Source organism: Dermacentor variabilis, chromosome 4 (assembly GCF_050947875.1).
Source record: "Dermacentor variabilis isolate Ectoservices chromosome 4, ASM5094787v1, whole genome shotgun sequence".
NCBI lineage: Eukaryota > Metazoa > Arthropoda > Arachnida > Ixodida > Ixodidae > Dermacentor > Dermacentor variabilis.
The window spans coordinates 95486712-95513949 of NC_134571.1; the positions used below are offsets into that span (position 1 = coordinate 95486712).

At 43.6% G+C, this 27238-nt stretch overlaps 2 protein-coding genes across 7 annotated transcripts in view; one reads left to right on the plus strand and one right to left on the minus strand.

Moving 5' to 3' along the window:
• Positions 1-8991: 8991 nt before the first annotated feature.
• On the plus strand, positions 8992-15244 carry LOC142579534 (meiotic recombination protein REC114-like). 2 transcript variants are annotated; one of them, XM_075689854.1, is made up of 5 exons: positions 8992-9271; positions 9330-9416; positions 11051-11134; positions 11201-11326; positions 14803-15244. In XM_075689854.1, exons 1-5 carry the CDS (start codon positions 9146-9148, stop codon positions 14968-14970), a joined length of 591 nt encoding a protein of 196 aa, XP_075545969.1. In that variant the 5' UTR covers positions 8992-9145; the 3' UTR covers positions 14971-15244. The 2 variants fall into 2 exon arrangements, with proteins under 2 accessions (XP_075545969.1, XP_075545970.1); XM_075689855.1 differs by lacking the exon at positions 11051-11134.
• LOC142579533 (uncharacterized) overlaps positions 15167-27238 on the minus strand; it is a 51149-nt gene continuing 39077 nt past the window's right edge. For 2 of the 5 annotated variants that reach the window (XR_012827392.1, XR_012827393.1), the window contains exon 16: positions 24678-24812. Coding sequence is in view for 1 of the 5 variants with exons in the window: in XM_075689853.1 (XP_075545968.1) it covers positions 18227-18331; positions 20427-20722; positions 24625-24812 (589 nt within the window). In the remaining 4 variants the exon portion in view is untranslated. Of the gene's footprint in view, positions 15286-18210; positions 18332-20426; positions 20723-24624; positions 24813-27238 lie in introns of those variants that run through there. The other 3 variants (XR_012827394.1, XR_012827395.1, XM_075689853.1) reach the window with 2 other exon arrangements.

Genomic DNA, 27238 nt, shown 5'->3' on the forward strand with positions numbered 1-27238 from the left:
CAGAAAACAGTCCCAGAGTGACCGCACCGATGAACTTCATCATAAACATGATAAAAGGAAATCACCAATACGAATATTTACTTCCTATTCTCTTAAAAAGCATTACACACTTTGGGGCTTATCTTGTCCCACAACGATAATCGTCATCTGTCTTGGCCGCGTTTCCTTTCTTTAACGCTGCGAGCCCGCGGTACTTCCCAGTCACGAAAGGCTTGCGCGTTATCAGTGTGACACCGCATTCTCGACAGGAAAGAAGCGAGCGCCGAGTTCTCGAGAAAGGAAACGCAAGCAAGGCAGATGACGATTATCGTTGTGGGACAAATTTACACCCCAAAGAGTGCAACCGTTCCCAGCCTGCACTCTAAAAAAAGTTTGCACACTTTGGGGTGTATATCTGCCACACAACACTCTAAGAAAAGTTTAAACCCTTTGTAGTGCCCCTTCAGCCACACAACGATAATCGTCATCTGCCTTGATGCGTTTCCTTTCTTGAAAACGCCGCGCCCGCTACTTTCCTGTCGGGAATGCTGATAACGCGCATGCCGTTCGCTACTGGAAAGTACCGGGCTCGCAGCGTTAAGAGGTAGCTTTAGCTTGAGTGCTCTCATCTAAATACATGTAAAAGGATAATTCGTTTTTCTCGGCAACCACTGCACCAAATTTGACGAGGTTTGTTGCATTTAAAAGAAAAGCTTAAAATCTAGTGGCTGTTGCTTTCGAATTTTTGAGTTAGGTTATAAATTTTTTATTAAAAATCGGCAAATATAGAAAATTTTCAGAAAACGAAATTATCAAGTTTACAACTCTATAACTCAACAACAAAAAATATAATACAATTATGTAAAATGTATCTAATAGTACATCTAAAGCGGACACAATTGATATGTCACATATGAATATAAAAAAATTTAGTAATATGGAAATACAGCTTTTGCGGGAACCTTTGTAGCCAACGTAACAAATTCACGTAAGATGTAAAATGACATATCGAATTTGTCCGCTTTGAATGATCTAATGGATGCTGTTTGCAGAACCGCGATATCTGTCGTTCGTGCAGAGCTATGAATTTGTAAACTCGGTGCTTCTATTTTTTTCAAGCGGTCGAATATATGAAAATAATTTTAACAAAATTCAGACCCTAAATGGAAATTCCGCATCCAACAGTCACTAGAATTTATCTTTCTCTCTCAAATTCAACAAACTTCATTAAAATCGGTCCAGGGGTTCTCTCAGAAAAACGTTTTTGCGTTTTACATGTACTTGAAGAGGCCGCGTCGGAGGCGTGCGTCTATTTGTCGTACAAAAATCCCTCACATGACCTGATCCTGGGTGCCTAGGGACAGCATCGTTTAGGGATTTTCGAGAAGGCGCGATGCTGGCGCTGAGCGACACCGTGGTACGGCCGTGGCGTGTTGGACCTCGGCGTGATCGTTCTCTTCACCGCGCGTTGTTCAACATTGCTCATGTGATTGTACGTGCGTTGCTTGTGTGTTGGTTGTAGGTTCTGTGTTACTTGGCGGAAAGCCGTGAGTAGTGGCGGTGCGGCAGTGCGGCTTTGGCCTCGGTGAGCTCTGGCAGTACAGAATCTGCGTTGTGTGACCCGTGCTTTCTTGAGAACCCGGCGTTGGTGACAATTGAAATAATGAAGTAGCCTAGCGCCTTGGCAGCGAAGGCAACGAACCGCGATGTGGCGTCGCCGTGTCCGACTTTGCTTAACGGACATCGAGGGATGTGCTGCTCGCTGCAAGTCATGTAAATGCAACTGCGTCGACCGCCCACTGTTCGGCGCTGAATCTGTGTTTGGTGTGCTGTGCTTGAAACGAGTGGTGCAGCCGTGCGGATGGGGTGGCGGAGGAGCAGAGTGGCTTAGGGGCTCCGTTTGCGTGTTCACAGACATGTGCTCCCGTCTTCGTCTCATTAGCGGCTGTCGCGGGAGTGTGGTATGCTAGCTCCTTGCGTAGTATGAAGTTTACGACGCTAACACACAGCATGTTCACGTTTTTCCGTGCTATATGTAATTTGCATGACGGCTGAGTTGAACACGAGACATACGCCTGCGTTCTTCGCGTTTGTGTGTTGTAAATTACTTTCTATTGTGGAAGTTCTGGGAGTCTTATTACGCAAGGAGTGCGAACGTAAACATAAACACATATGTGTGCCTGAAATTTTGAATTACCCATAATATCCTTTACGACTGATAAGTGGGCTACACGGCCTGTGTGAATCAGCTACCATATGTTGCGACGCTCTTCCGAGTGGTAGACTGATGCATGGTGCGCGTTTATTACTGTACTGTTGTAAAAACCATTTGTTTATTCACTCAATACAAATGTACGGCTTCTTCGCCGCAGTACATTTTAGTTTACGCGGTCAAGCATACTAAAAGTGGGAGGGGGCCGCCATCAGCCAGCATAGTATGTCCACTTCGGCGACCTGAGAGGCGGCGGGTGCGCGAGTGTATAATTAAAGAACTCTTATTATGTCCAGTGACAGTGGCCCCTTTTCACTTTTAGTATGCTTCACCGCAGTACATTGCTTAGGCTTCACTGCGAAATATTAGTGTATTGCGAGAAAGATAATCGTAAAAAGCCTAATTATGCAACGTTTCTTTTGTAGCTTGCTACACCGCATTACAGCGGTGTAAATAAGCATCGTGCAGTAAAGCATACTAAGAGTGGAAAGGGCACATAGGTTTACACTGTGCTCATTATTTTCAATTGTGACATAATTTGCAAGTGCTAGGCTTCATTGACAATTCTTTGTACATTACAAATTAATATTGCAGGAAAGCTTACTAAAGCACATTCGCCATTATGGTACGTGTTATTCACCTTCAATGCAGGAGCACAATGCGGATTCTTGCCCCTGCTTTTGGCTCGACTGCACATGCTCTTTGAGAATTGATTCATTGTTCATAAGTGCACTGGTACTTTACTCTAAACTGGAGGGCTCAAGTTGATATGAAAGCACAATTTTTATTAAGGGGACAAGATGTTGCCGAGATGGTTGCAGCACAGCTTTTTTTTTTTTCTTCCAGGCACCTTTTCTACTTGAAGCTTCCATTGCAGTGTTTCGAGCCTCTTTGAACCAGCACATAGTGTATATAAAAATTGGACACTGATTGGGAACATCACCTAAGTTCATGCCTATCTATAGTAAAAAGATGTAGCACGACCAGACAAAATAAAAGAAGGGGGTGGGCTGTAGCAATACTAAGTGTTAGATGGTGCTTTATCCTTTCCCTTGAGTTTTCTGTTTTTGTGCTTTTTATGGATCCTCCGCAGTAACCATGCGAGTGGAGAACTTGAGCTTGTTGGTTTCAAGTTGGTTTCAGGCTTGCTACACCGCATTACAGCGGTGTAAATAAGCATCGTGCAGTAAAGCATACTAAGAGTGGAAAGGGCACATAGGTTTACACTGTGCTCATTATTTTCAATTGTGACATAATTTGCAAGTGCATCTGTGCTCGTGATAAGCTTCATTGACAATTCTTCGTACATTACAAATTAATATTGCAGGGAAGCTTACTAAAGCACATTCGCCATTATGGTACGTGTTATTCACCTTCAATGCAGGAGCACAATGCGGATTCTTGCCCCTGCTTTTGGCTGGACTGCACGTGCTCTTTGAGAAATGATTCATTTCATTGATTCATTCTTTGATAAAGCACGAGACCTAGCAATGTGTAGCCCAAATATAGATTTGAGAAAACCAAAACGATTTCAGCAGTAAGAAGCTAAAGAGTTGTTTCAGTGTAGACCAGTGGCCAAGTCCGGATACGAAAGAGGGCAAAGAAAAGCCGAGTCTTTCCACTTCAACACTGGGAGGCACAACTCCCACAAATAAATACAACTCTTACTTATTTTGCTTTTTTAAGGAGATTACCGACTTGCATTGGCAAGTGTTCAACGAACACTGCATGAAGTAAGCTTCCTGCACATATTTCACCAGCTACTGCATCATTGTTTCACATTATGAGTGAAACTGCACTTTTATTTATGCCACAACTTGCCCAATTTTGTGTTTTGCAGTAGGATGTTAGCAGTGCTATCACGGCACTTAAATACTCATGAATAGTAGTAGAGAGAAAAAAATAAAAGTAAGAAAGCAGTGGCTTTTCGTGCATAGACTATGCATACACCTGGTGCTCTTATGGTCATTTTTTCCCTATCCGCTAAACCATTCTAAACAAGAAAAGTTTATACACAATTAGTTTACACGCAGACCACAACTAAACCACAGGTATCGTTGGTAAGCAAAGTATATTCGGTGACATCTTCTGCAGCCCTGCTATTGGGCTTTCCTTCCTTCCTTTTCAGCTGTGCAGGTTCATTAAGAAGTGATGAGAAAGTTTGACAATCTTAATCATTGAAAGCATTAGCGAAGCCTTTTTTGGGTTGTTTATTCTTGGTTTCAGACTCTGCACATTGCATTTAAGGTGTGTTTTCTGTGTTTGTTGTTTTTTCTTTATGGGTAAGGCATGTCAACATTTTTTTACACCATGTCAAGCATGTGGTGCCATAGACTGTTCTTAGATGGAGTCTTGGCCTTTCATTCTGTACAATATGATGTCCTTTTTTTTTTGTCCAAGGCAGTTTTACAGCGCGATTGTAGCATTTTGCCAAGTTTTGCCTCTGTCACCCAAGCGTGAAAGATTGCTACCCACTGCTGGTGGCATGACACATGTGACATTTCTTTTTCAATAAAAAGGAAGTCTGTCACTTAACCTGTACACTGGTTCTCTCTATGAATTGCAATTTGTTGCCTATATTTGCTCTTTTGTTGCATTTCAGATTAGGAATGGCTATTGTAATTGACATTTAACCATATTGCGCACAATGTGGATGATATGTAATTGCAATATATGGCCACCATAAATATAATAGAAGTTAATAATTCAAGAATAGTGCCTTTGCATGGCGATGCAGCCATGAATTGTGGCTATAAGGTACCAGCGCTACAGGTAGCACTGCTTGTGCAGAATATAGTTCAACTCTACTACTTTCAAACATCATTGTTTTTATGTGCATTTGTATAGCTCCAGTTTCTGTGAACAACACACATCTGGTGGAAGAGTGGCTTGCACCTGCAGTTGGGTCCAATGAATTGCCAAATTTCTGCCCGTTTTCATGTTATTAGCATATTAGTAAAGGCAGTTGTTTTTATAGTAGCCTGTTTGCCCAGTGTAGAAGCCGCTGCAGGGTGTCAGGATCTCATACACATCTTCAGCTTTGCAGGGGACACAGCATCTGGCACATAGTTTGTCACAGGTCATGTATTCAGGGCAAGTTGAGTTTACTCACTAGCAAAGGGAAAACCTAGCTTGTTGGATATGAAGTAAACCGACTGTATACTCAGTGGTCTTCTTCATTTCGTGAGACATATGTGGTTATAGCGACCCTTGTTTTAAGCACTTCTTGTCCAGCAGCGGTTGCTTGCTTTTGAAACACTCAGGATAGCTTTCAGCAAGCTGGACAGGAATAACACTGAAAAACCAGCAGATGTTACTTGTCGCACTTATCATGCGAAGCTTCGTACAGTATGATGAGGGCGTAAATAAATGAGGGTGTTCCACAAGGCCTTGTAGCATATGTCGTGAGTTTGGAGCAACATGACGTATAGCACTTTTTTGATCGCATGCTATAGGTTTAGCAGGTGTGGCCATGGTTGAAGTGCAGTGCAAGGTCAAGAAAGCAGATATCTATGAGCAGCACCCTAGTAAAGGAGACTCTGGGAAAACTAGTGGGAAGCCTGTTGAACATCTGGTTGACCCACTTGCTGGCTCCATCAGGCAAAGTATGATAAAGAGAAGGAAGTCATCAACACATCAGAAGGTTTTTACATATGAACACTGTGCTAAGGTCATAACATGCCAACAAGTCTTAGTGCGCAGGCTATACACGACCAACTACATATGCCTTCTGTTCGGACATTGCTCATTGTAACAAACAAGGATGGAGTGGACAAAAAAAGAACAGCAGCTCCATTAATTTGGTTTCACTGGTATCAACAGTGTTTTGTAAGTGTACATTGCTATACTCCCCAATGCCTTCTTAGGTGACATCAGCAAGGACCAGCTTGAGGCAAGGGGTAATAGACGTCTTTACAAGCTAAACATGCATGCATGCATGGAGAGCACATTCTGCCCAAAAAGTCGGCACTTCACAGGGGCACTGGAGAAGGAACAGTTTATTAACAGTGGGCAAAGACAAGCTACTAAACACCCAACACTGTTGCCATGTAACAACCTCTGAAACAATATCCCTCTTAAAGAGGAAATCATCTTTGTGTATCCATAAAGAGGGCAGATGGGCAAAGCCCCTTCAGTAATGCTGCCAGCTTCAAAAGCCCACTTTGCACATCCTGAATGCTTCCTTCTTATGAATTTGCTGGGTGCAAGTATTCTATTCTCCAAAAGCTGTCATTGAGAGCACTGTTGGTTTGGTGGCAATACAGTTCAGAAGCGATTGCAACAAACCTCCCTTCCTAGTTGGCCTGGATGCTCATGGTGCTTAAGCAACACTATGAGGCAAGCAAGGTAAACGGATGCCTCCAAGCCCTTGTTTGTTTACCACACTGTTCTGTTAGTAACAACCGTGAGACTTGAAACCAGCAAGCTCAAGTTCGGCACTCGCGTGGTTACTGCAGAGGGTCCATAAAAAGCACAAAAACAGAAAACTCAAGGGAAAGGATAAAGCACCATTTAACACTTAGTATTGCTGCAGCCCACCCCCTTCTTTTATTTTGTCTGGTCGTGCTACATCTTTTTGCTATATATAGGCATGAACTTAGGTGATCTTCCCAATCAGTGTCCAATTTTTATATACACTATGTGCCGGTTCAAAGAGGCTCGAAACACTGCAATGGAAGCTTCAAGTAGAAAAGGTGCCTGGAAGAAAAAAAAAAGCTGTGCTGCAACCATCTCGGCAACATCTTGTCCCCTTAATAAAAATTGTGCTTTCATATCAACTTGAGCCCTCCAGTTTAGAGTAAAGTACCAGTGCACTTATGATCAATGACTCAATTCTCAAAGAGCATGTGCAGTCCAGCCAAAAGCAGGGGCAAGAATCCGCATTGTGCTCCTGCATTGAAGGTGAATAACACGTACCATAATGGCGAATGTGCTTTAGTAAGCTTCCCTGCAATATTAATTTGTAATGTACGAAGAATTGTCAATGAAGCTTATCACGAGCACAGATGCACTTGCAAATTATGTCACAATTGAAAATAATGAGCACGGTGTAAACCTTTGTGCCCTTTCCACTCTTAGTATGCTTTACTGCACGATGCTTATTTACACTGCTGTAATGCGGTGTAGCAAGCTACAAAAGAAACGTTGCATAATTAGGCTTTTTACGATTATCTTTCTCGCAATACACTAATATTTCGCAGTGAAGCCTAAGCAATGTACTGCAGTGAAGCATACTAAAAGTGAAAAGGGGCCACTGTCAATGGACATAATAAGAGTTCTTTAATTATACACTCGCGCACCCGCCGCCTCTCAGGTCGCCGAAGTGGACATACTATGCTGGCTGATGGCGGCCCCCTCCCACTTTTAGTATGCTTGACCGCGTAAACTAAAATGTACTGCGGCGAAGAAGCCGTACATTTGTATTGAGTGAATAAACAAATGGTTTTTACAACAGTACAGTAATAAACGCGCACCATGCATCAGTCTACCACTCGGAAGAGCGTCGCAACATATGGTAGCTGATTCACACAGGCCGTGTAGCCCACTTATCAGTCGTAAAGGATATTATGGGTAATTCAAAATTTCAGACACACATGTGTTTATGTTTACGTTCGCATTCCTTGCGTAATAAGACTCCCAGAACTTCCACAATAGAAAGTAATTTACAACACACAAACGCGAAGAACGCAGGCGTATGTCTCGTGTTCAACTCGGCCGTCATGCAAATTACATATAGCACGGAAAAACGTGAACATGCTGCGTGTTAGCGTCGTAAACTTCATACTAGACAAGGAGCTAGCACACCACAATTCCGCGACAGCCGCTAATGAGACCAAGACGGGAGCACATGTCTGTGGACGCGCAAACGGAGCACCTAAGCCACTCTGCTCTTCCGCCACCCCCTCTGCACGGCTGCACCACTCGTTTCAAGCACAGCACGTACACCAAACACACATTCAGCGCTGAACAGTGGGCGGTCGACGCAGTTGCATTTACATGACTTGCAGCGAGCAGCACATCCCTCGATGTCCGTTAAGCAAAGTCGGACACGGCGACGGCACATCGCGGTTCGCTGCCTTCGCTGCCAAGGGGCTAGGCCACTTCATTGTTTCAATTGTCACCACCGCCGGGTTCTCAAGAAAGCACGGGTCACAAAACGCAGATTCTGTACTGCCAGAGCTCACCGAGGTCAAAGCTGCACTGCCCCACCGCCACTATTCACGGCTTTCCGCCAAGTAACACAGAACCTACAACCCACACACAAGCAACGCACATACAATCACATGAGCAATGTTGAACAACGCGCGGTGAAGAGAACGATCACGCCGAGGACGAACACGCCACGGCGTCGCTCGGCGCCAGCATCGCACCTTCTCAAAAATCTCTAAACAATGTCCCTAGGCACCTAGGATCAGGTCACGTGAGGGATTTTTGTACGACAAATAGACGCACGCGCGTCGGAGTTGGGCCCGAGCTAAAGCTTCCTCTTAAAGAAAGGAAACGCATCAAGGCAGATGACGATTATCGTTGTGTGGCAGAAGGGACACTCCAAAGTGTGTAAACTTTTCCTATAGAGTGAACAATCATCCGTCTTGCCCACATTTTCTTTCTTGAAAACTCCGCGCTCGTTACTTTCCTGTCGAGAATGCTCTGTCATGCCGATAGCGCGCATGGCGTTCGTGACTTGGAAGTATACGGCATGGTACCAGGGTCGCAGCGTTAAAGAAAGGAAATGCGGGCAAGATAGATGACGATTATCGTTGTGTGGCGAATATACACCCCAAAGGGTGCAACTGTTTTTACATATATAGTGTGTGCCTTCTCGGAGACCGCGCTTTAGCGTTTGTGACTGCGCACATTGTAACAGAGGGCGCAGCGTACATACCTATTTCAGACAGCCTCTGCCACATGCTCTGTCATAAACGCACGGCGCACTAACGTCCGAAAGCAATCATGGCGGGACATTCGCAGTCGTTTCAATGCTCACTGCAAATCGTTCGCAAATTCCCCCTTCGAAGATACGCTGCTTACGTACCGAACGAGAAAGAAGGCCCTCCGAGTGACAAGGGAACTTGGAAGGTATGGGACGCGTTCTTTTTAGCACACTCGCGGAATTTGTAAGTCGTTTTCCCCGCAGGTGATTGTCAGCACTACTAACGATCCGCTCTTTCTATACATTACGGATACGGACATGATGGTTGTCAACCAAGGATCTATCAGCCACGTAAGTTACTTGCATCATAAGATGGTACTTTCGCGTGAGAAACAACCTGCGGTCCTATTCTTGACCGATCACTCTCGGCGAGGTCAGTTTACCTGCACGTTGATAGGCAAAGCCACGCAGCGAGTTGTGAACGTGACGAAATTTAAGAAATGAAATACATCCCTCCAATCGACATTATATTTTCATGTCGCATTTATCGGTCGGTGCACGACGGCATCGAGGTGGGCATTACAGGGTTATAAGGTATCCCCGAAAGTGATTGATGGAGATGCAGCCCTGCCTCGTGCCAACGCTACACTGAATAATTTTCAGCGTCTGCGTGGTGCGATTACCTTGCACTTTGCCCGCACTTGTCGACACCAAAGAGCGACGGTATCAATAGTGCGACAGCAGTTTTTCCGTGCATAAGCTTCTCACTGGTTTCACTTACGCACAACGCTTGAATTTTAAATAAGTAATTATTACGTCCTACAGCCTCTTTCGCACAGGTGCGCGATCGGATATCGTTCGAAACGCGCGTTCACTTTGTGTTCAGTTTTACCTCACGCGATTGGCTTAGGCCGCGCCGAGTCGTCAGCCGCTGACGACTCGGCGCGGTCTAGGCGAATCGCGTGAGGCGAAACTGAACGCACGTTTCGAACAACGATCTCCGATCGCACCCCAGGTCTCTTTAGAGCGTTCTAGAGCGCTATCGCGGTGCGGTTTACATTCGGCTGATCGAAATAAAGCGCTCGGAACACATTAGCATGGTTCGTTCAGAGCGCCGCTCTCCAGCTCAGAGGGCTCGGAGACACTACCACCTTCAACCTGGGAGACCGACCGAAATCTGACAGAAGCTTTCTGTGGCTCCTAACTCAAGAGGGTTCCGCATCGCTGCAAAATGTCGCAGAGCGACCAGTCAAATGTACCGTTTGTATGCGCTTCTGTCGCTTAGCGACCCCGTGGGCACCAGGCATCAGTCATAGGCCTGTTTGTCTTCCTTCTCACACTACTGCTCTAGAAGTGTGTACATACAGACCAATTTTCTATTGTGCATTTTATGAAATCCAGGATCCCACGATAATGGTGCCGATATAATTTGAAGCCGATGGTCCTTAATGGTAGTTTATACATATTTGCTGTGCCTGCTACCGTAGGCATTAGTGTTCTTGAATTTTTTCTGTGCACACAGTTTCACTACTGGTCTCCGATTTTTTTTACCCGGATAGCCCAAGTGAGCCCAAAATGCTGCCTTCAGCCAATGAATGGTCGCGCATGCAGAACCTCGGGCATTCTGGAACGACAAATCTGCCAACATGTTCCTTCCACATTCATGGAACACGGCACATACTTACGTAAACCATCCTGCCTTCTCATTAGCCTTCTCTGTGAGATCACACTTGTTTCCCAAGCAATAAATGCAAGAAATGGCCGTACACAAGCAAAAATGGTTTGCATCTATTTAAGCAAATGCCAGCAGTGTTTGTAAAAATGTTATCAACAAATGCCCGTATTTAGTAAAAACACTCCAAAAGTATTGCTCAGTATTTCCAAATTCAACCGATGAGGCAACATATCAAATAAATTAAAACTTTCCTTTTTCCCCACCCTCCGAAATTATTTCCAGTGAGCTATTTTCTCTCAATCTTTTTCAGGAATGTGTGTTTCTGCTAAACTCAAAGGACTGGGTCCGCGGAGTAATGAAGGGTGACAGCATCCTGCTTCTGTCTCGCTTTCATGTAAGCGACTTGAATTTCACAGAGCTCAACTCTATCTGTTAAGATTCATACATTTGAATTTTGTAGGGCAACAACGAACGGAGGTTCAGAGTGGAGTTTGACAGGTTTGCCGACAAGACTGGAGTGGAGCAGTGTCAGCTTTGCACAGACTTGCTGTCACAATACTTTCCATTTCATGAACGATCTGAAATTGTAAGCAGAGAATTGCTCTCTCCTTTCCTTTCTTCTCTACTTCAAGTGTCGCTTAGTTTTGCTTTCCTGTAGGTTTGTGCCAAGCATACCTTGCATCGACTATGTGGACTATGTGGCATGAAATAACTGAAATAAGCAAGAATTTCTCACTGTGCATTTCGCATTGCTCTTTGAGCAACAGTGCATGCTTTTCAATGTTCTCTGTATTTAGCCGATTTTGTATGCCTGTCATGATTTCTGGACTCTTTAGTGATGTTGCACTGGTGTCTACAGCAGTGGCCTAGCCAGGGTTGCCCACTGGGCATGTGCACCCACCCCAACCCCTCCTCATTGTCCTCCGAGGTCCAGTGCATGCCCCCCCTCCCCCCCTGCCAAAGAAAATTTCTGGCTAAGTCATTGGTCTACAGCCCTAGGTTGTAACTCTGATTCATGGTAAAAAATGTGTTGTTGCATGATCAGTGTTTCAAAGCAAAAAATAAAAGGCGAAATTTTGGTGCAAGGGTGACCTTGAGAATTTATCCACCACGACCAACAGATTACAGGGTGTCTACCAACCGGGAAAACCGGGAATTCTCAGGGATTTTGAGTAGCCTGGAAAAACTCAGGGAAAATTCAGGGAATTTGTCCCTCTATCAGGGAAAATTAGCTGTAATTTTATTGAAAGGGTCGAAAGTCGCCTGGCTCGAGCAAGACAGGAATCGTAATGAATCGTCTTTGACGTCCTGTCGTCGGCTGGAGGAGTTGCCAGTGTACAGTCAATGACAGACTTTCCGGATTCCCGATAATTTGGACGGCTTCGCGGCACCACCATGTAAACCATAGAGTCAATGTATCAGAACGTCTAAAATTTCGTACGCAAGAACTCTTCGCCGTCCAATTTTCCGGACGTTTTGCCGTGACCGCAGGTCTGAAACAGTATTAATAAAAGCCACCACTGCTGCCATTTTGATTACCTCGCCGCCTGAAACCGGCGCTCTCGCACGCAGATCCGCTGGCAGCCGTAGCCACCGCTGCCAACGCTAGGCCTAGCTGCTTCGACGTTCGCTATGAAGCTTCTTATCGTTGGGTGCAGTGTTTTTTATTGAAAGAATTAGCTATTTTCAGCAATGGCACTGACTGAGCCTTTGCGGTCCTCGCGATTGGCTTAGAAGCTTGGAAAGCACTGTGCGATGCATAATGCCGGTTTCCGAAAGTCAGCTTCGCCTCCGTACAGGAATGTTACCCGGTGAAGCATGCGCAAAAGTATTGCAGTGAAGCGTAACAAGCGCGGGAAGGGGCTATTGCCGCGGGACACAGTATGTATTCCTTAATTATACACGCGTACACCCCGTATTTCCTGTCACAGTACGAGCACCGATATGCCTGATACGTGTAGCGACAGGCCTTCAGAGCGTTTTCGAATGTGCGTGTGTCGGCTTCAGCCCTTAAGGGCAGTAAATGACATGCATTTATTTTTTTCCGACTGGCCGATTTTTCGGACGTTTTCGCGGCCCAAAAGGAGTTCGAAAACTAGGACGTGGACTGTGCAACTGACCAAGAAGATGCTTCAAATGGTCCGTGGGGCGAACGAGTGACGGGAGGAGTACAACAACAGAAACGACCTACGCATTGAGGAATGAACGGGAAAGGGAGCGTGCTGCCGCCGTTTTGAAGGAGCTTGAGCTCAAAAAGCAAAGTGTTGGCTGATGCCGAGATGCAAGTGTCCCTCATCCAGGCCAAAATAAACTCTGAAGCAGTGAAACACAACAATGAGGCGTCGTGCGCGGGCTGAGAGTACGTCAGGACAGTTGCGGTAGACTTACGAGCTGTTGAGAATGAATCTCAATTGTGACAAAGTTCGGACCTCGTACCAGTGAGCTTGCTATCAGTTGTAGAAATAGCTCATATTCGAAAATATTTGCTTTTGTATGGATCTTTTTTATTCGTATTTGAAAATGTCCGACACGATTTGCAATTTTTTTCGAAGACATTTTATTTGCTGTGCATTTTACTAACTCCTTCCTTTATTCTCTTGTTGAATAATATGAACGCTACTCCTTAGTATTCAAATTCTATTAAGTCGTATTATTTAATTTTTTTTATATGCTTACTAGAAAGCGAGCGCATCGGGCAATATGGTTTCAGCTCGTCTTGACATAAAACAGTTCTGCATCACTCAGGGAATTTCGCAAAGGCATTCAGGGAAAACCTGGAAAACTCAGGGAATTTTGAAATGTCAACTTGGTAGACACCCTAGATTAGCTCCATTCTTACATAAAGTGAATGAGAAAGTTTGCAGATCTTTTTAATGTCAGCAGATCTTCATCAATTACCTTGTTATGCAAGAACAGGAAATTTGTCACTCATGCATTACAAGCATGCTAGTATACATGGAAAATATTTGCAATTATTATAATACATTCTCAGGTTTCGTACAGAACATTCAACTAAAAATTGAAGAATTTCAAGAATTCCAAAGGCAAAAATTCAAGGAAGGGAAAAAAACCTTATTTGTACACACACACTAGGAAAAAGTGAAATTGATTAGCTGCAAGGAAGCAGTTGCCCAATTGGACACAAGCTTCAAGCTCTTCACATGGCTTTTCAAAGTTGACTTTCCCATTGTAATGATGTCAATTGCCTTCTAGCATGACTGCTAGCAGTGTCTTCAGCCACAGATACTCGTCACGTTAAAGCTGAATGTATGAAACTTGCTTTCCGCCAAGCATTTCTACAACCTAAGGGGCATAAACAGAGCCACGATGGCTGCAGCGTGAACCAACTAGCAAAACAACAAAAATAGTCGTACGGCTTGACTGCTTGATCTGGTCCAGCTGGCTCCACGACGTAATTAAAACAAGCCTGTCATCAGTGGTTGTGGACATGCCACATTGCATCACTTAGCGACACTGAAAAGAAAATAGCTACAATCGTTTTCTGATGGACAGTGTACATGGCTACACCCTGATGTAGAGTTTGTTTGAATGTTTAACGGTCACGACCAGCACCAGTTCTCAAAGAATTCAAGGAGCAGATTTATTTCCAAGTGTTAAGGCCCCTTGAATCTCCAAATTCAGTGATTTCAAGGAGGTGTATGAACTCTGAATTTTTGTCCAACATATTGGATATTGTTTGCACATACAATCACCTGTCAAAACAATGTGCTATTGAAGAGTTAGGCAGTTCAACAGACAGACTGATTAGTAGTGTGCTTCTGCACTGCCAGCATTAGCTGCTTATAGCTACCACAGACATTCTCTCTTTTTTTTCTCAGTTTATGAAATTTAAGGTCTCGCTGAGGCACTTGACAAAGTATGTTACAAAAGAGAGAACCTTGTAGTTTCATACATTATTTTCTCTTTTCAATCCCAATGATTCTTGTCCCACTTCTGTGGGACAAAAGGGCACCATTACCAATATTTTCTATGTTCAATTATTACTGAGAGGCAGGGATGCTTATGCATGCAAGGCTTATCTGCTTTTGTGTCCTTGTATAGGCAGCTACAAGGAACACGGGCATCAACTCAACTGACTTTTTCAAGCAACAGTTTGAATCACCTGAAGTACTCCGTGAAATCGTCAAGTCCTGCCTACAAGATCCTTCGTTCCCAAACTTTGTTAAGCAAGTAGATGACACCTTGCAAAGCCTGCTAAGTAAGCCATAGACCACCACATTACACATGACGAAGAACTGCGGCTTGCAGACAGGTTTTTGTGGGTCAAAGAATGTTCTGAATGTGAACAGTATGTATGTGCAGGGCAAGTACAGTACTAGCACTCTAAGTGTTTTGTGCTGAGCTTCTAAAGGTCCCATTTTTTTATGACATTAAAAATTAGTGAAATAACACCACACTGTGTAAATGCAATGTTTCATACTTTATTATGTTCTTTGTACAATGAGTTATATGTACAAGCATGAATAAAAATTCATGCAACCGAGGTGTCGATCTCTTCTGCGATGGCTGCCAACTTTCACATTGCTGTGATAAGGAAAAAAAATGAAACAAGCAGAAAGTTCAGTCAGCAAACTGCATGCTAAGCATATAATATTTTAATGCACGCACATTGTAACACTACATAAGGTCAAATGAAACTCAAAATTAGAAATGTGCTTAAAGGTGCTCATCATTTAGCCCCGTTCAAAAGTTGGTTACACTGGGATTTGTTAATTGTTGTTCAGGGACCATTCTACAGCGAGGTTTAGTAATAGCCAAGACAGAAGCAACTGGAATGTAGTAAAATGGTGTGAGGAGGTGAACTACCCTCCTCATAGCAGAGGCTCTTTCCAGTTTCATTGATCAATGCCTGCTAGGGGCATTCCTCTTTACTTTTCCCATGGCGGAGCAAAGGGCCCACTTCCTGTTTTCCTGTCAGAACCCCTGCTCCTGCACCCTTTCCTTTCTCTCACTTTTTTTGTTGCATAATGCATTTCGAGGGACAATGCTGCATTTCACAGGAATCCCCGAGTATTTTGTGCACCGCAGAGCATGCATGTGATGCAAAAGCGCCACTGTGCACCACCAAACAAGACAGAAGTTCACAGGAATACTGAGGTTTGAAGTGACCAACAGCAGTCGAACAAGGAATGTCGCTCGAGCCAATGCTTTGCTAGTGCTGCAAGTGCTTTCCTCTTTATTTTTCAACAATTTGACTTCCGTTACCTTACTTTGTGCACCAGTATATTCTCCTCCTCCTCCTCCCAATTTAAGGTGGGAGAGAGAGCTAAATTAAATTCTAAGGTTTTAGATGCCAAAACCATCTCATTAGTAGGCATGCCGCAGTGGGGGACTCCACCTCTTTACGACAGCATCAAGATGGCGGCGTTACATCAATGGAAAGCTGTGTGATTCGTAGTGTGGTGGCAGCTACCCCAAAACCAGATTTGCACAAAGCACACTAGAAAATCGAGGTTTTCCTCAGGTTATATTTCACATTTCTTTGTAAATATTACCTCATGTGATGAAAAGAACACCTAAGGACCACTTAAAACAACAACAAAAAAGGGGAACCCTGGAAATATCAACCAAACAGACCATTCTAAACGCCGTCGCGCCTCAAAGTGGTGGGCAGCAAACTGAAGCAGCGAGCAGCACTTGCCCCACTGATTACCATAGGCAGAACCCTGGCTGGCACGCTAAATGTAATACCTTGATACGCAGACTGTAAACAATAGTTCTTGCTCTCTCGAACTTTGTGTCATGACCACTGCTATAAGACCAATACACAGCTCAACAACAACTAGACAATCATGAACAGAGTCGCCTTTTAAGTTTTTGATGCAACACTTGCATGAAAGCACAGTCATTTATCTGATAAGCATCTTTATTATGCAATCAAAGAAACACGCATGCATGTTTCACAGTGAGCAGGCATGCTGCTATACATGGCTGCACTGTCCCAGCTCTATGCACCTAGAGCTGTCAGTTACTTTGCCTCTGTGCTAAACTCAGCAATGGCTGCCATACAAGTCTCTAATTCGCCCTAAACTTAAATATGCGTCAGTAATTTGGAACCCTAATCAAATTTATCTTATAAATGCACTAGAGATGATGCAGAATCGTGCGACTAGGTTCATCCACTCATCATATTCATACAATATAAGCATATCTTCATTAAAGGCAGAAACAGGTCTGCCTCCCCCCCCTTACCGTCACCGTCGCATCGCTAGACTATCCCTAATTCACAAAATATATCATATTTTCACTCAATCAGATACCTTACATCTTACCACCAGCTCGCATATCACTTTGTACAGGACATTCCCTAAGTATTGTTTGCCCCCGAACCCATACTGTCACCTTTTCATCCGCATTTTTTCCACGCACCACTGTGGACTGGAACGGCCTTCCCCACGTCATCGTGGCCATCGCCAACCCTCACGCCTTCATTGACGCTGTAAGAGCTCACTACTTATCCTGAATGGTCCACGTGTTTTCTTTTTCTACACCCACCCCTTATGTAATACCCCCACAGTGGGGCCTTTAAGGTAATAAAGTGAAAGTGAAACTTCTGGTTAGCTCACTCGGCAGGGCAACTGCTCCAGCCAGTTGATTGCCCCAAAGTTCGGCTACCAGACAAACCTGAATTTTTCAATTAGGTAGTCTACTATGTGGAACCTGGTCAGGCTCTTTTTTAGCAGCATGCAGATGCTATCAGTCGGACAGCAAATTTTCGTATTACACAGAGCTACACCATATTTATGAAAGGGAAAACTATCACCCACCCTGCAGTTGTCAATTATTTCATTCTTGCCCTACCATCTGCTAGCTTCCTGGTTAGCTCAGTTGGCAGAGCGACAGCCTCGGAAAAATGATGGTAACATGGTGTTCGTGTCCCGAACCAGGATAAATTCTTTCCTTCAACTGCGATGCTTCTTTTTCTCAATTATATGGATGGGCTTCCTTTGTATTCAAGTGAATAACAATTACTCACTTTCATTCATTCATTTCAGTAAGTGTCCATGAAACATCCTCAACCTAGTGTATTCCTGCAGAACTTATTAGCTTAAGGGCAATATTTACTCACATAATACCAAATTTTTTTTTCTTTGTAAAAATCCTTAGTGCAGGTGTTGCATACATAAGTCAGGCTTGCAGCTGCTAACTGACACATTGTGTATTGCCCTTTAGCGGCTCCATGCTACATAGAGTATGCAGTGACACAGTGCAAGATACTTTTTTTCGTGATCTTTCACAGCTTTCAGCATCAACGCCACTGGACTTAGCTTGCTGTGCTGCAAGCAGCATTCCAAGTGCCTTTACGTGAAACATTTCTCTTCTTTGCTAAGGTTATGAGCTTCAAGGTGCACAGTCCTTACACGAGAGCAAGCATTAACACATGCAGCTATGATAGACCAACAAGCAAGAATCACCGTAATGTGAACGCGTAGCACACTGAAGTCTTACTTTCATGTTCCCCTGGTCAGCTTGACATGCCTCGTTTCTGTTCTTCTTTAATCTTCTCCCACTTCTGAAGGAGCGTTGGGATGTTTTTCTTGCGGAGAGTCAGTCCAGAGGACACCTTTGTCTGTACAAGAACATTTCCATGCGAAAAGAAACGTGTTTGCCTTATAAAATATGTCAGTCAAACAATACTATTATCTCTTCTGCTTTTTCATTCAAATATCTGCAGCTACTTATACGAGGTGATCATATTTAGGGTTTACATAGTATTTAAAGATCACCTGTGGAATATAGCATAATTTTAGTTTTTGAGCTGGATTATTCAAGGAGGTGGACATTACTTCCACGAGAAATCGAAACACAAATCTAATTATTGTGTTTAACTAGCACCAGAACACCTTAAAATGTAACAGCACAGTCGGGGTGTGGTGGTATATGCAAATTCCATCTTGAAGTGTGGCTTCACGGCGGTGTGTGCCATGCTGCTGTGAATTAACGCCTCAAGGCAAGGTTCTTTCTCATTCTAGGTTTCGTTATCTCCTAGCAAACCCAAACCTCTCCCCCCTTCTCCCCTCCTTCATGGTCATCCGTTCTCTTCCTCTTTATTGGTCGCCATTTTGTATTTAGTAGTTAGCAAATAGAGCACACGATGGTAGCAAACTCGTATGTCACCCGTTCCCAGGGTGCTCCCTGGGTCCATCTGAAGCAATTCATGATACTGCAGGAATTTTCAGCTTGGTTGTGTTTGCTCCATTGCCATTGCCCATGCGAGTGTTGCTTCGTTTGCCCTGTCATCCTCTGTCATGTGACTGCTAGCTGCAAAGTGATCCGATTCAAGTCGCATGTCACGTGACGGACTTGTCTGCGATCACTATGAATACAGCTTTATCAGCATCCCCGAAAAGGGGACTGAACTGAACTGGAACAGAGCCGCTGGCAGAAGATGTGGTGTCAATGAGCCATGCATCCATAAATGGAGACTGTTTATGCGAAGATTTCAGTGTTGTTGTACGCAGTTACTTCTGCAAGTTATATGCACAGATTTTTTCTTTGTGGGTTGTTGTAAATAGGGGTGCTGACTATATGCAGAAAAATATGGTACCCAATGAATTAACAAAAATTCACTAATAACATTTTAATTACTTTATGGCATAGCTTGCAATTTATGAATTGTAGCCGGTGAGCTTGCAAGGCGTATCCGTTTAGAATAAATTTTCAGGATGACACCAGTTTTGAGATACTCATTTCCAAAGTATGTGACGAAATACATGGGAGTTTCAGTTATGGTGCTTTTGTGCTTCAATGCATGAAAGTGTTTTGTAAAAAAAAAAAAACGAAGTGGAACAACAGTTCATTTCTACTACAAGTTTGATGGTGCATATCTCGAAACTCGTGCCATCCTCAAAATTCACTGGCTCCCTGGCTACAATCCATAAACGACAATATGTGCTGTAAATTAAGAAGTTAACTAGTGTTTTTTTAATTCCTTGATTGTTTTCCTTACTGTGCAGGTAATGCTTGCCTCTTCAAATAATCCAGCTTAAGGACGAATTATGCTATGTGCCACAGGCGACTTTCAAAAATTATGTAAAGCCTAGAAATGATAACTCTCTATGTGCCACTGTAATGCAATGCAGTAAAATGCATACATTTGAGATAAAATTCTTGCATTACAAGCCTGCAATGCTGCTGACAATAAAGATGTACCACATTCGGGGGAAAAAAAAGAGAAGACACTGGATAAGAGAAAGGTGACAGTGCAAAGAACAGAAACATGCCAATATACTGTTTAAGGAGTAATGCTGCAACGCATATTAATCAAACCTATTCATTCTTTACAGCAATGTTTATAAATGTTTATTCGAGGTTGTCTCAAATCTAGGTACATAGTACATATCAGTCTTCTTAATGTTAGAAGCTTCACAAGGAACTCGAGTTTCAATCATGCACCATCTATCTTTCACAACTTTTTACCAGAGAAGGTATACCGTAAAAATTAACCTTTACTAGAAAGATTCAAATATATGCTAAGAAGCATTAAGAATGTAGAAAATAATAATCTTAAACAAGGCAACTGGCAATATAACAATATGAAAAACTGACAGCCAGTTTTGCTAACCACAACAGCTATCAGCAGTGTCAGAAGGAACAAATACGAGAAGCTGTAAAAGTAAGAGCTACATTGTTGACACAAGTCAGTTATCACTAAAAAGGCACACCTTCTTCTTCTTTGGAGCTGCGACGGTGGGAACGCTGGCTTCATCCACAGGTGCTGCATCCACAGGTGCTGCATTTACAGGCACTGCATCTACAGGCGCTGCAACCCCAGGCGTAAGCCCTCTGTCACCACAGTCTGTCTGAGCAGCGTTAATCACAGGCTCCGCAGACATCACAAAACTTGAGTAGAAGGCAGCTTCAGCAGCATCGAGGCTTGTACCGTCCAGGTTCTCGTCCACCTTACCGTCCACTTCTGTTTCGTCTTCTTGCTTAGTGGCAGTCTCCACAGGTGCCTCATCTGTTGACATCAAAAGAGGATAGATTTGACAAAACACAGTTAATAGCCATTTAAAGTAGGGTTTCCTAAAATGGGTTACAAAAGGAAATTTTCTTTTTCTAAAATCACACAATGATGTAGCCAGTGGTAACACATGAATGCAAGAGGCTGTCTCCTCCCACAAAAGCATGCTGTGCCTCCTTGCCATCCTCTAAAGGGCCCCAGAAACGGTTCAAACAAATTTTGTAGACGCGTAGGGTACAGCTAAAGTTAATCATTCGCATCACAATTTGTGTGAAACGTCTCATATTAAGAGAGCTACGGACGATTACAAGTTACAATCCTACACAGTCATGCATTTTCTCCTCATCTCGTTCGCAAAGTGATCGGGGCTAAGCTCCGCCTTCACTGGCTCTGCATCATGATGGCACGTCGTGTTGTTGACTTCGAGTTCTCTAGTAGCGAACGCGCGAAGCCTCTCCAAACTCTCCGCCAGCTGCTTGGCAGTCGATCCCAAGCGAGAGCTATCAAAGCAGCGTGCATTGCGAGCATTCTGTCGAAGCGCCGAAAGTGTCTGGTATTCCGGTAACCACAGGCAAGCTGGACGTTTCGGCAGATGGCTGGAGGCATAAACAAAAGCTAATGAAGGAACTTTAGCGTAGACGTACGTGAGCGGCCTGATCAGTATGCACGGTCCAGCCACTTCTTGGCGCAGACCTTAACCAGCCAAACAAAGTGCTAATATTGCTCTAACTAAGTGTAGAACATTTTAAACGTTTACAAAAACGTGTTCATGATTACAGTCCTGCGGAAAATTTACGCCAGCAGCAAAGAAGAACAGATTTCGTTACTGCTACAGTGTACGGTTGAGCTCTGAGCCACCAGGTGGCTGCACCGTGCAGACTATTCACATTTGCGCTTCTGCTCATCCCGTTAAATGGCACAGTCAAGCGGCCAGGCCCTGTCCCCTTGCGCTTGCCCTAATACCGGACTTACGAAACGCTATTGCGTTAGTAATCTTCTGGTGTAAAGTGACAGCCACAAACGTGCAAATCCTGGCACAGATCAGATAGCGGCAGTCTGATGCACTGCAGCCAGATCGTTCGTCAGCTGCCTTGCAGAGGGACACGATGTCGCAGCTTGACATATTGCCAGTCGCTACGTTTGCAGTCCACAATGCAACAAAGTCGAATCATAGTGCTCGCAAAAAGACTGAGACCGACTCTGACCGTGAAGCTCTCGTCAAAATGGAGTAGGTCGTAACACAAGCAGACGATGCTTGCTGCGTGCCGGGAGTGCTTAAGTGTAGTGAGAAACTGTTCTTGTGCATTCTCTTTCTGTTACTTTCTTTTTATAGAAACAAATGAACTAACATTCCAACTATTATGGACATCATTTGTTCACCATAAAGGTGGAAAAATTATCAATGACACGCCCTGGGCAGCCAATCTGAAAGCTCGCCCTAATGACGTCATATGGGTGAGTTATGTCATATGGGCAGGGGCGGCTGAAAATTCCGCCGAGCAGTGTGCTGCGATCAGCAGCGATGTACATGTTTAAAACCTTGTAATAAATTACACGCTTTACGCGGAGCACTCAGATGCGTCAATTAATGATCAGAAGGACCTACTCTAACGACTCAGTATGTCTGCACAATATCATCAAAATCGTTTCAGGGTCCCTTTAATAACACAAAGAAGCAGTTTCTTGACGGATTGCACAGACAAAGAATATACACGCCCCAGTAGTGCAGCAAAGATGAATACACCGTCATCCCAAGGATGCTGACACAAGCTGGCTCGTATTTGTCAGTCAAAACAGCATAAGGGCATGGGATGAAGCAAAAAGGCAAGCTTAAATGGACCTGCCAAGGGCCCAGTTGGCGTACATTCTCAGCCAAGTTTTGCTGTCGTACATGGTTCATGGAGCTTGAAAGCGGATCGTGAAGTCCCCATCTTTCTCTCAAACGTTCTCTTTTCAACAGAAGGCCCCGTCCTCACTCTCTTCTGGATGCTTTATTTTGTCATTCCCTTAGGCAGCTGCTATAGGACGATAGCTGACATCAAGCTGCAGTCAGCTACATGGCGCAGATACCGCAGCCGCTGCAGGGTGCCACCGTGAGTATACTGGCTAAGCACACTGCGGCTCGCTGAGAACGACTGCGTTTGGCTTGCATTTAGCGCATCATAGGCACCAAAGATGGAAGTTGTTGAGTTTACGTTAACATCCAAAATGAAATTTGAACTGCGCGCCACGGTGACATTTAGAAGGCAGAGCGTTGTGGGCACGCCCCACTGCGCCATAGCCTTCGCAGTGCAACGCACTGAAGAAGAAACGGGAGCAAAGTGGATGCTGTGTTTTATTGCCAATAACTCCGCTTATGCTGAACACATTGATGTACTTCTTGCGGCAAAGTATTTGTGAAATAGCCTATTTTCATTTCAAATGCATTTCTCCACTTCAATAAAATTGGTTCAGGGCTCCTTTAACCAACTCAGAAAGTACTAACTTCAGGACAAAACTTTCAATGAGATAGCTGTAGAGCATTCCAGGAAACGTCCAATTTAGCAGCTTCTTTCCGCTTGTCACATAATCATTTTTTCTGCATCCTAAAGAAAGTCAGCAAAATATGAGAAAAAAAATCCCACAACCTGCCTGCGTGCACAATGCGATTGCAGTGCTCACAAACTTGCCCCACATGAACGCACAATGCATTTAGTCTGTATCCTGCCACTTAAACAGTGACAGGGAAGTAGCACAGACATTGGCTGCGTGATTTATACCAGTGATGTGCTAACCTCACAGCCGTTCATGGTAGTGATAAGCAGACCAGGCAGCACTCCACGCTAAAGCCACTGTTCAATTATATGTGGCACGTTTGAGACCATTGCAATTGTGGCATGCAAGCGGGCATGTCATGTGCTTTTTTTGATATTTCGCAGGCTTTCTTTACGACACAGGAAAAACTTATGTAGCAGGTAGGAAGCTAGAAGCTGCTGAATTAGATGTTTCCTAGAATTCCCTAAAGCGTTTCCTTTGCAAGCTTTGCTCTAAAGTTCATATTTGTAAAGTTGGTGCATTAATCTTGACTAATTATGCAATTAAGCACAACACAAAAATAGCTTGACTTGCTCCATACACTAGCCAGCAATATGCATTCGGTCGTGTCCACCTAGAGTGCACTGGCACATTTTAAAATTTTCACTAAAGTTAGCTGCAGCTCCCTGTATATATTACAATTTAAAAAAACAAGAAACTGAGGGTTTACGTGCCAAAACAATAATTTGATTATGAGGCATGCCATAGCGGGGGACTTCCGATGAATTATCTACTCACCCTTTAGATTAACTAACCTGTTCAATTTACCAAAGAATTCAAGTTAACTGGGTTCATCCTCACTGTAGATGTGCTACGACTACTGCTCCTTAATGGCTTGATAAAGTGGAGATCTGGGCAAATATATAGCACATCAGCACAAAAACACACACGAGGACATGAAACAACAGATAACAGTTTATATTTCAGTCATTTTTTGTCCTTGTGTGAATTTCTGCGCTGATATCTATTATGGATTTGCATAATGGCTAATTTTTTCATTGTTCTGTGCCTCATACAAGTAACTGTAACTACTACAAATGGCTACTATCTTACCTTTTATGTGCACAATCTTTGCATACGCTCCTCAGAACTTAACCTCAGCTCACAATGAGTCCACAATAACTTTCATAGAAATCAAAATAAACTTCACTCCTCACTTAGTGCCCTGCACACCACAGCACCCAAGTTCTTTTCCTTGACCCTGGACAAACACTGATTGGTGATCCTACCACAACAACACTATATCTGCATAGCATCCAACCACGACGGACACCGTTTAACACTTAGTTCAATGTAGAGCGAATGCTGCTCAGCCACTGTCCTACCTGTCTCCGGTGGTGGAGGCGGTGGTGGCTGCAGCAGTAACGCAGCGGAGGACTTGTCAGAATCCACTCCTGTGTCAGTCGTAGGAGAGGTGGAATCGAGCGTGCCGCTGCCGGCATCTGTTACAGTGGGAGACACCCACTGGGAATGGCCCGTTTCCTCGTGCACATAAAAATATCTTGCGTGCCCACTAGAAACAGTGAGAAAGAAAAGAAAAGAAGAAAACCACAAGGTAACTCCACCTGCTATGCTAAGCAGCTGTGTTATCTCTGCTCTATTCCACCTGATTTGCTCTGTGGATCTTTTGAAAACGGAGATACATTGGAATGTTCGTTGATTTTGATGCCTCACGCGATTGCGTTAATTACTTGGTGGATTAGAGGAAAAAACTGACTTTGTTATGCAGGATGCAAGAACTGACTCCATTTTTATGCCCTGCAGATAGCAAATGTCCATGAGACATTGAATTATCAGCCTTTGTTCCTGAAGGCCTTCATCCAGAACACACAAAAAGCACATGTTCATGTGAAAATATAAGATATGGCGTGAGCACAAGTGCATGCAGTATAGTTGCACTGGAAAAGTGAAGTCTGACGAATTAGGTAGCGTTGTAACAGTTGGCAAATTATACAACAAAGGAGAGACAGCAAAGAAAGCAAATACAAAATGGAAACAGTAGTCCCCCTTTTTTACCTGCCCAATGAAACAACCAGTGTCACTGAGGTATAGCTCACGACACTTTCAGTGAACATGTTATACAAAGTGAAGCTAAGCAGGAGCACAAGTAGTTGCATACAACACGTGACTGTCAAAGAATCTGGCTGTTCTTTTTTTGTTACTACCTGTGGAAGACATGACATTTAACCAGTATATTTAACAAGAGTGACCTTGGTAAAAAATGTATCAAGTAGTACAACTGCTAAAACATGACTGCATAAATGCAAAATGCTTATACATTTTCTTTTACACTGTAAATTTTTGTAAACATTGCTCACTTCACCTTAATGTGCATTAGAGTCTATCAGTGCTGCGGTTCTCATTTGTCCACAAGGTACTGCCCCTTAGCAAGCGTAATGAAAATCGTAAAGGTTATCGTAAAGTACTGCATGTACAATAAATGTAGACACAATAATGTAGTCCTTACTTATTAGATGTATCAGATTTACCAGTATATTCTAGGAGTTATATGTATGTCATATATTATTAACGTCTATGTTAGGACTACCTTCAGGTACAGCACACGGAGCAGTCAGTTTTAGAATTGCACATAAAAATAAGCACACTGTGGTAACTATTTGGCTGAGCAGTATCTCCCCTCCCCCCCTGGTGATATTGAATTTACCAGCATGCTCTCTATGCACCGAAAACTTGCAGACCATTGAGATTTTATCCACACATATATACAGCACAAAAGTTGTGAGCTACAGATCTGCTGTTTTCAGAATTTCCTACCTAAAGCCACTCATGGAAAAAAATTAACTGCTAAAGTGTGCTACTGTTGAACAATTTTGAATACTAAAGCTGATACTCTCAAAAGATTGAGAAGGCTGCTTGATATGCAGCCCTTCGAACTGTGCTCTGTATATGCATGTCCTCGTTGTAAAGCATTTTTTTTTCCATAGGCCAGGGGTTCTCAAACTTTCTGGCTTTGGGGAACCCCACCAGTTTTCCCAAGGCACCGTGGAACCCCTCCTCTCTCCAGCTTTTCCCAGAGAGGGGGGGAGGGAGATGAGGTAGGGCTTCCCCCCTTGAATCCACTAGTGTTTCAGCGAGACATATTCGAAGTGGCACCGTCTTCGCGTCTATGTGTGGCATTCGACATTTACAGTTTAGCATGTTATCTTTAATCTTGGAGGCTCTCTAGAGAAAGACTCCAACAAAGACTCCTTTTTCTTCAAGAGAGAGACTCTTGATGAGGAACTCACAATAATACAAAGACGTTATATAAAGCAATTATTTATTGCCGAGCCGCAGTGCATCGCATGCGCACCATAAACAGCATATTTACACAAACTAGAGTGTTGGACGCATGAAACTTGATTTTATTCTTTTGCAAAAAAAAATATATACGTATATCTCGCAAGTTATTCATGCTGCAGAATGGTCTTCGATATGCAGATATGCATGCAAATGGTTGTCGAGCTTTTTAGCTAGAAACCAATGCAGTGTGGTAGCAAATGAGCCTGTATCAAAACCGCGCCATGCTGACACCAATGCTCTTCAACCAAAAATCACGCATAAATGTGCCCGATATTTCTGTTATACAATATGCTGTTTAAATGGTCACTGTTTGTTGCGAAGAAGAGTTGACCAGACAGATGGCGCTAAATTCTGAAATGGCTCTGAGCTTGCAGAATGTTTGCACTGATTCCTGTTGAGTTATGAGCCACCCTTGCGAGCACGCTTGAAAAGCGCTCAGCATGGCCACCGTGGGCCTGCAAATGACAGTGATGAGTCTTGCACTATGCTGCAGCGTAAATGTTCAGATGTGGCATGCAATGGCTTCGTCAAATTCAAAATGCAATGCAAAATTTCTCCTCTAAACAGATTAATTGTGGAAGTGAACGGAGGAAAACGAGATGGGTTTGGATTTGTTCTGATCGTCTGCAGTATCCT

Coding starts and splice junctions, on each gene's coding strand:
- LOC142579534 (XM_075689854.1), top strand. CDS start 9,146: ATGGCGGGACATTCGCAGTCGTTTCAATGCTCACTGCAAATCGTTCGC. Junction 9,272..9,329: donor GTGACAAGGGAACTTGGAAG/GTATGGGACGCG, acceptor TTTTCCCCGCAG/GTGATTGTCAGCACTACTAA. Junction 9,417..11,050: donor ACCAAGGATCTATCAGCCAC/GTAAGTTACTTG, acceptor AATCTTTTTCAG/GAATGTGTGTTTCTGCTAAA.